The sequence below is a fragment of the Melitaea cinxia genome, chromosome 8 (genome assembly GCF_905220565.1).
Source record: "Melitaea cinxia chromosome 8, ilMelCinx1.1, whole genome shotgun sequence".
NCBI classification, from domain to species: domain Eukaryota; kingdom Metazoa; phylum Arthropoda; class Insecta; order Lepidoptera; family Nymphalidae; genus Melitaea; species Melitaea cinxia.
Window position 1 is genome coordinate 11,287,239 of NC_059401.1, and position 9,176 is coordinate 11,296,414.

The 9,176-nt window shown below is 37.5% G+C and overlaps 1 protein-coding gene across 1 annotated transcript; it reads left to right on the plus strand.

Annotated features, from left to right (window-relative positions):
- Positions 1 to 73: 73 nt before the first annotated feature.
- LOC123655676 (protein-L-isoaspartate(D-aspartate) O-methyltransferase) lies at positions 74 to 7,333 on the plus strand. The gene is made up of 6 exons (XM_045591433.1): positions 74 to 315; positions 496 to 632; positions 1,367 to 1,592; positions 2,483 to 2,568; positions 5,193 to 5,270; positions 6,965 to 7,333. Exons 1-6 carry the CDS (start codon positions 141 to 143, stop codon positions 7,058 to 7,060), a joined length of 798 nt encoding a protein of 265 aa, XP_045447389.1. The 5' UTR covers positions 74 to 140; the 3' UTR covers positions 7,061 to 7,333.
- The last annotated feature ends 1,843 nt before the right edge of the window (positions 7,334 to 9,176 follow it).

The following is a 9,176-nucleotide window of genomic DNA, read 5'->3' on the forward strand; positions in this document are numbered from 1 at the left end:
ATAGAGTAAAGTGCAGTGCACAAGGAACTTATAGTTAGTAATACCAGTATATAAGTGTATAATCTATGGTTAGTAATGCTAAACAGCAAAAACTCTGAGCAAAAAGGAAAGAGGTTTAAGTGACTCTGGTCATTTTGCCAATGCCAAATAAAAATATAACAGTTTTACAGAAATTTCTTTGCCTGCAAAATCAACATAGTACAATAAAGTGCCCATGGAATAAAATAAAATTGCACATTGTCATTTTAATTTTATTAAACATGGCTTGGAGAAGTCACGGCGTCAACAATGCCGATATGATTCGAAACCTTAGAGGTAATAGTGTAATAACAGCAAATAAACAGAATTTATTCAAAACATACTCTTTATCAAGTACTTCTATATGGTTACATCAAATAGTCTTGATACCAAATTGGATGTTTGTAAAAAAAAATATCAAACATCTGTAATTTGTGACCAGTGTAGTAGAAACTTATTTTATTATTTTATTTGCAGTCAATGGAATTATAAAGTCTGATACAGTTGCGAATGCCATGGTGGCGGTAGATCGGAAATATTACTGCCCGCACGCTCCTTACCACGACTCTCCACAGTCCATTGGATATTCAGCTACAATTAGTGCACCACATATGGTTGCGTATTTGTAATTTTAAGGCACTTGTTTTAGATCTATTATTACATTAACAGATAAATGCCTAAATGAAATTCACATCTGTTTAAAATTTCATTAAAATCTGTCCAGTATCGAAGATTAGCCTGGACAAACATTGTGACAAGAGATTTTTAAATATATAGATTAAAGCATTGCATAACATTCAGCCTGTAACATTCCACTGTTGGGTATAGGCCTCTTTCTCCATGTAGGAAAAGTATTGGAGCTTAATCCACCACACTGCTTCACTGTAGATTGGCAGATATGTTCCCTACTATGAATAGCAATCGCTATCAGGTATTTATGATAACAACCGGGACTACAAAAACAGACATTCAAAACGGAAAGAAATATTTGTACAGATACAAATATGCATCCTGAGTGGGAATCAAACCTACCACACATATTATGTACATGTATGTATGTAAATGGTAAAAGCTTAATTTAAATTTAAAAGAAATTTAATTAGCAACAAATAATACTAAATGCCTTAAATTCTCATTTACTAGTGAGCTAATTATTTTTATTAATATACATGGTTTCTTAAAAATTCTTATGCTTGCGAAATTATGCTATATGACTTTTTATATGATATAAAGTTATGGTTATTATTAGGATCAAATTTTTTAAAATAATCTCTATTTAGTACATTTGAAATCAAACTGATAAGTGCTGGTTGACCTCTTTATTAATTCGAGATTTTTATATTTCTAGCATGCGCATGCATTGGAAAGATTACGAAATCAACTTTTACCAGGAGAAAAGGCGTTGGATGTTGGTTCAGGATCCGGATATCTCACTGCTTGCATGGCATTTATGCTTGGAGAAACAGGAAAAGTGATTGGCATTGATCATATTCCTGAATTAGTATCATTAGCAACTAAAAATATTGAACGTGATCATCCTGAATTACTTACATCTGAAAGAGTTAAACTTGTTGGTATGTTATTTTATTTGTGCAGTTAATGTTAACATGCCTTGTATTATGGACGAGAAAATACAGTTTTGTTAATTATGTTATGCTCTTATCTTCTGTATAATAATATAAATGATGTATGATGATTTGTAGTATAATTAGTTGAGACAGTGGCCAGGCTTTTGTGCTGCCCGTTGTGGGTTTGATATAGATTGTAGGCTATATAGATATTTATCATAATCTGGTGTTTCTGTACGACGCGTTGGTGCAACGGTCACAGCACTGGTTTGTGGCTGTTGCCGGTTTGATCCCCGCACATGACAAAAATTAGTATTTGCCATGGTCTGGGGTTCGTACATACCTTGTGGAGCTCCTCACCATGCCTAGGATATCACGCTAAGCCATTGGTCCCGGTTGTTATCATAAACACCTGATAGTGATTGTAACTCATAGTAGGGAATATATCTGCCAACCCTCATTAGAGCAGTGTGGTGTATTAAGCTCTGATCCTTCTCCTAAATGGGGAAGGAGGCCTATACCCAGCAGTGGAATATTACAGGCTGAAGCAAAGCAAAGCGGTGTTTCTGAAACACCTGCATAAGATTTCATCATACTGAGAGAACTATGAGACTTGTTTCATTATGAAGCTGAGTTTAAAAGGTGGAATAAACACTGTGTATTATTTATGCAGTAAAATCTAATTAGTCAGGTATGAAAATTAAAAGCTATAAGTGTAATGAAATTTATGGACATGAAATAGTTCAGTTTAGCTATATTGAGAACCAAACAATACGAGAAGGCCGAAATTCAAGCTATAGACATTGCAAGGTTCCCAGGATTTTATTTTCTTTAGATAATAGGAAACATTATGGAAGGTGTTGAATGTATTATATAAATATATTTTTTAATTATAGTTGGTGATGGTCGTCTGGGATATCCCTCTGAAGCTCCATATAGTGCAATTCATGTTGGTGCAGCTGCCCCTACGTTACCACAAGCTGTTAGTACATCATTGTGTTTAACTTTAATAATAGGTTGGGGAAAGAGTATTTTGGTATTTTCTATAATAGTAAAAAGTTTCAATATAATCTTTCGGTTGTATTGTTTGTAACTGGCTGGTTTGAAACCATGAAATGGTGACGTAAAAGGAAAATAATAACAGTTCAACAAAGTAAAAAACAAAATGGATGAATCCAACAAAGAATTCAGTAAATTTCAAAGTCTTACTATAGAATAGGAAAAATGCGACTCAAGCCGCGAAAAAAAGTTTGTGATGTTTACGGACCTAATGTCAATAAGAGCACAAAATTCGTTTAAGCGAAATTTTAATATCTAAATTGAATTTCGCTCTAGTCACCCAGATACGAATAACATGACGAAATTTTTAAGAAAGAGGAGCTAGATCGAAATTTGAATTCACTGAATGAAATCTGATGGACTTTTTACTCTTAATTTCTTTTTACTGAGGCACAGCAGGAAATTTTCTGCAAAAAATATGGAGCAGCCCGACTAGGATGCGTAAGCCTGCGACTTGGGAAACCGAAGATCCACAGGCACCATTGTTGCGTTAATTTTCGGAGTGTATCCCGGACTTCGAAGAGGATGAGATTAGTGCAGCGCTCGGGCAGCTTAAAAACAGAAGAGCCCCGGGGGATGACGGAGTTACCATTGAGCTCCTTAAAGCCACAGGGCGACCTGCTCTAAAAGCCTTGGCAAGACTATTTAACGCCGTCATCCACCGAGGTACCACGCCGGAGTCGTGGTCCAGGAGTGTAGTGGTGCTGTTCTTTAAGAGAGGCGATAAGTCTCTGTTGAAGAATTGCAGACCGATCTCACTTCTGAGCCACGTCTATAAGCCGTTTTCGAGGGTTGTTACGAATTGTCTCGCCAGAAGGCTCGACGAATTCCTACCACCAGAGCAGGCTGAGTTTCGAAATGGCTACAGCACCGTAGACCACATCTATACTGTTCGGCAGATTATTCAAAAGACAGAAGAATATAATCAACCGCTGTGTATGGTATTTGTGGACTACGAGAAAGCCTTCGACTCTGTCGAGACCTGGGCTGTCCTGGACTCTCTGCAGAGATGTCATGTCGACTGGCGATATATCGAGATACTGAAATGTATGTACGACGCGGCGACGATGACCGTTCATGTCCATGACCAGAGAACAAGAACTATTGCCCTCCGGCGTGTCGTAAGACAGGGAGATGTAATTTCACCGAAACTGTTTACCACTGCGTTGGAGGATGTCTTTAAGATCTTAGATTGGGGAGAACGAGGCATCAACGTCAACGGTGAATTCATCTCTCACCTTCGTTTCGTCGACGATATTGTTATATTTGCGGAGACGTTGGATGAGTTAGGCCAGATGCTGGCCGGCCTAAACGAGTTCTCCCAGCGTGGCGATCTCTGTATGAACTTGGACAAAATGAAAGTTATGTTTAACAACCAAGTCATATCGAGACCGGTATCGGTCGATGGTACCCTTCTCGAAGTTGTTCAGGATTATATTTACCTAGGCCATACTATCCAACTAGGCCGCAACAACTTCGAGAAGAAGGCCGATAGGAGGATTCGGTTCGGTTGGGTCGAGTCTTCACTTCGAAGATTCCACAATACTTGAAGATAAAAGTCTTCGAGCAATGCGTCCTGCCTGTGTTAACATACGGAGCCGAGACGTGGACTCTGACGAAGGCACTGGTCCACAAGTTTAAAGTCGCTCAACGTGCAATGGAACGGGCTATGCTTGGAGTTTCTCTCAAAGATAGGATTAGAAATGAGACTATCCGCGAGAGAACGAATGTAACCGCCATAGCCCACAGAATAAGCAAGTTGAAGTGGCAGTGGGCTGGTCATCTGTGTCACAGGACCGATAGCCGTTGGAGCAGACGGGTCCTGGAGTGGAGACCGCTTCTTGGAAAACGCAGTGTAGGACGTCCTCCGGCCCGTTGGACCGACGATCTACGTAAGATTGCCGGTGTAGGCTAGATGAGGATTGCGGAAAACCGGTATGTCTGGCGCGAACTTGGGGAGGCCTATGTCCAGCTGTGGACTGCAATAGGCTGAGCTGACCGATTATGGTAGTAGTATTACCTCGACCTTACAGAAGATCACAGCTAAATAATGCTGTTTTCAAGCAGTGTTGTGTTCCTTTTGGTGAGTAAGGTAATCGGAGCTCCTGGGGTGCGTTTGCGATGCTTCAAGTGTATTAGGCGTTTATAAGCTACGGTAATTGCTTACTATCTCGTGAGCCGTACGCTTGTCTGCCGACCTCATAGGTACATATACATTATAATTAATGTGAATAAATTTTGTAAAATCTTACCTTGAATTTCTTTATAAAATACGACGAAACTTTTTCCCCGACCTACTATAAACGAAAACTCTTAAATGAATCTTAAAGAATGGTTTTTTTACATTCCTATTTGAAGGCCTCTGCTAGTAAATAGAAAAGAAATAATGCAAAATAAGCAAGTTGCTGTCGGTAATTTTTTAAACTAATATCGCCTATCAACTGTAATTGAAAAATAAAATTGAAATGACCTTTTAAAGTAAGTAGTTTACTTATCAAATATTTATATTTAAAATGTTTTTTCTGCTCCATAATGCTGCTATGGTAGTTGGTTGAGCAATTGAAACCTGGAGGTCGACTCATTGTTCCCGTTGGCCCAGAAGGAGGTGAACAACATCTTACTCAGGTAAAAATAAATGAATTATTAAAATGTCAAAATACAATATGAATCATCATCATTTATAACAGCCACAAATTGTATTACATACATCCTTTAAAACGCCCAACACAATCAGTCTAAAGAAAGCTGTAAATGATAATGTAAGAATTAATATTTAATTGCCTTGTAAGTTTTATAAATTAAAAGTTATTGAAAACAAAGAGTTAATTCCAATTTCCGGGTTCACTCTGGATGATCCACTGATCGGTATTTAAACGAACGTTTAATAATTGTGTTTGCTTGCTAACGAAGATAACTGATTTCAATTAGGTACATCCAACAAGTATGAAGTAATATTACGTTAGTAGACAAAAAATAGTCAATTAAATAGGCATAATTAGGGATAATTCAAAAAGTGCACGTCAGATCTCAATCAAATTTAAATGGGACCACATGACACGCCTTTGATTAAAAAAAAAGAATTGTCAAAATCTATACAACCTGTAAAAGTTATGAGGCAAACACACAAAAAATACATTCAAATTAAAAACCTCCTATTTTGAGGTCGGAAAACACTTACCTTTTCATAAATAAAATAAAAACTAAAATAACTGTTGCCGTGCTGTGTGACTACGGCAGTGTGCTGTGTGGTTACGGCAGTGTGCTGTGTGGTAACGGCAGCGTGCTGTGTGGTAACGGCAGCGTGCTGTGTGGTAGCGGCAGCGTGCTGTGTGGTAGCGGCAGCGTGCTGTGTGGTAGCGGCAGTGTGCTGTGTGGTTACGGCAGTGTGCTGTGTGGTTACGGCAGTGTGCTGTGGGGTTACGGCAGTGTGCTGTGTGGTTACGGCAGTGTGCTGTGTGGTAACGGCAGTGTGCTGTGTGGTAACGGCAGCGTGCTGTGTGGTAGCGGCAGCGTGCTGTGTGGTAGCGGCAGCGTGCTGTGTGGTAGCGGCAGCGTGCTGTGTGGTAGCGGCAGTGTGCTGTGTGGTTACGGCAGTGTGCTGTGTGGTTACGGCAGTAAAGAATATAGCCACTCCCTCTCTTCCCTACGGGAAGGTGTGTGTTGTAAGAGGCGACTAAGGGATAACACAGTTCCACTACCACCTTGTAACTTAAAAAAAAGCCGACCGATGGCGGGATAAAACTGCTGGCTTTGAAATACACGGGCCGAAGACGGACAGTAGCGTCTTAGGTGCGATAAAGTTAGCCCCGCGGTCACCAACCCCCCTGCCCAACGTTACTATGGGCAAAACACATGAGTTTACGCCATTTTTGGGGCAAACTTGTGGAGGCCTATGCCCAGCAGTGGACTGCGATAAGTTGAAGTGAAGTGAAGTGAGTTTCATAACTCACCATTTATGCTCGATATTTTGTTAGCATTCGTAAGTAACTCAGTCGCTTGGTATGACTTGAAAGATTCGTGTAATTTCTCATGGGTGGATCAAAATAGAAAAATATGGAGACATTTAATTTTTTTTGTCTAATATATAATCTATACTAATATTATAAAGACTAAAGATTTGATTGTTTGTTTGCATTGAATAGGCTTCAAAACTACTGAACCGATTTGGAAAATTCTTGCACTGTTGTGATAGCTTCACTATCCGCGAGTGACAGTCTATATTATATTTTCAAAAGTTAGGGATTCTTACTAAAACTCCAACAATGTAACCCAAGGTGTAAAAAATACCTAAAATATTCTTCACATGATTTCTTTTTCAGGTAGATAAAGCACTCGACGGAACCACGACTGTAAAAAAACTCATGAGCGTTATTTATGTGCCTCTTACCGATAAGAACCACCAATATCGTGAGTGACCCTATATTACGTTAATGTTGATTGTTTCAACAATAGCAGTTGTTATGACTATTACCTACTTTGCTTCCTAAATGATCCCTGTGATGACACTATTTGTCTTAACTTTTTGACCGCCACGCCTCAAATCCATTCCCGTGCCCTGTACGCCAAGGCATAAAATAAACAAAAATACTTACGAAAAAAATAGTGTTGCCAAGAGTCGTTATCGAGTACCACACAGTGACTTGTTTTTGTTGGTTTTTATGCAATTAAATTACTACTTAAATAATCTAGGAAGATTTATTTTTTCAATATTTTTCTTGTGTTGTCTTGCACTCGTTATATATACTTACAATAACATAAATAAAGCATTACAAAAATAATCGTAGTAAAGCACAACACTCTTTTCTATCGCCATGACGTCACCGTCACGACTGGACGACTATGGCGCAGCTGACCTACGATTTTGAAACTTTCTTAAAGACGTGCTGTGCCGCACGCAAGGAAGCCGCACGATATATATCGAGTTCGAATATATATATATGAAAAGTAATTTTAAAGAAATTAACTAAATTCAAATTTGTAATCTTTCTTATTAGATAATTAATAACTAAAAAGGGAGTAATAAAAGTTTAATATTTAAAAAACTCTAAAGTAGGTACTTACCTAAATATGTCTACTATTTATTTAGTAGTATTTATTAGTTAGTGTAAATATTTCTTTTAAAGTAAGACTGGCACCGACCGCAATGATTGTATTAATTTGCTTCATCGGATCAACTACTGAAGTACTTTATTCCGTTTAGGTAGCAAATAGTACTAAAACAGTACCGAGTAATAGATCCCGCCATTTGATTAAACGACACCAAAAGGCTAACATAAGCACTGAAGAAAAGCTTTTATGAGAGTGGGGGTTAGAGATGATGTTGATGCTGCCAGATGATTTTGAGAATGAGAAAGAAAATCGTAATCTTTGCTCTTATCCTTAGATAAAAAAATATTTTTTTTATTTGTAATGGTATATTATTAAAATCATCGACGCAACGCATTCCAAAATACGACGATGTTCTAAGGTATCGCTCATGTTGTACTGCACAACTTTTCTCACTATTTGCTTATGACGTCACCACAGTGTCGTCTATGCTTGACAACGGCGTGTAGTAAACGGATTAATGGTGAAACGCTAGGGATGCGCCAGATTAGCGATATCATCAGATTTATTATGGCAATTTGATTGATTTTAGTTGATTTTGATTTTTGTTATTCATTTGCTATTTATGTGTTAGCAGATAGTTTTGTGTTTTTTACATTATGTTTTATTCAAATAGGTATCAAATTATTTATAGAAAATATAACATGTTGGAGTTCAATTTTGAATAGCTTAATAATTGTGTTTGCAGGCAAACGAAGAAGAACCGACTTCAATTATATCGATAAGTAATACAACGTAGACGAAAACAACAACGGTAGACGAAAAAATTGTCAAGTAAATACGCATTATCAAAGATTACTCCAAAAGCGGTAATCAGATCTTGATGAAAGTAAAATGTGACCACATGATAAACACCGGCTTTCGATTAAATTAAAAATCATTAAAATCGGTACACACAGTAAAAAGTTATGCGGATTTTCGAAAGTTTCCCTCGACTTCTCTGGGATTCCATCATCAGATCCTGGTTTCCTTATCATGGTACCAAACTAGGGATATCTTCTTTCCAACAAAAAAAGAATTATCAAAATCGGTTCATAAACGAAGAGTTATCCCCGAACATACATTAAAAAAATGTATGTATGTATATATATATATATATATATATATATATATATATATATATATATATATATATATATATATATATATAAATAATATATACGGTCGAATTGAGTAATCTCCTCCTTTTTTGAAGTCAGTTAAAAAAACATCTATACCATTTTGACTAGCCCGTTGGCGCAGTTTGAAGTGACCCTGCTTTCTGTTCCGGGGGTTGTGGGTTCGATCCCACCCCGAGTCTGGGTGTAATATATATTTATTTATATATGTATTATTTAATATACGTAAGTTTATCAAAAAAAAATATGTAGCTATACCAGTTGGCTGTTATTTATAACACAAGCAATAAGATGCTTACTTTAGGAA

What these genes read in the sequence shown, in the direction of transcription:
- LOC123655676 (XM_045591433.1), top strand. Translation starts at nt 141, where the DNA reads ATGCCAAATAAAAATATAACAGTTTTACAGAAATTTCTTTGCCTGCAA. An exon ending in CAATTAGTGCACCACATATG is followed by an intron (nt 633 to 1,366) that starts GTTGCGTATTTG and finishes TTATATTTCTAG; the next exon opens with CATGCGCATGCATTGGAAAG. An exon ending in GTGAACAACATCTTACTCAG is followed by an intron (nt 5,271 to 6,964) that starts GTAAAAATAAAT and finishes TTTCTTTTTCAG; the next exon opens with GTAGATAAAGCACTCGACGG.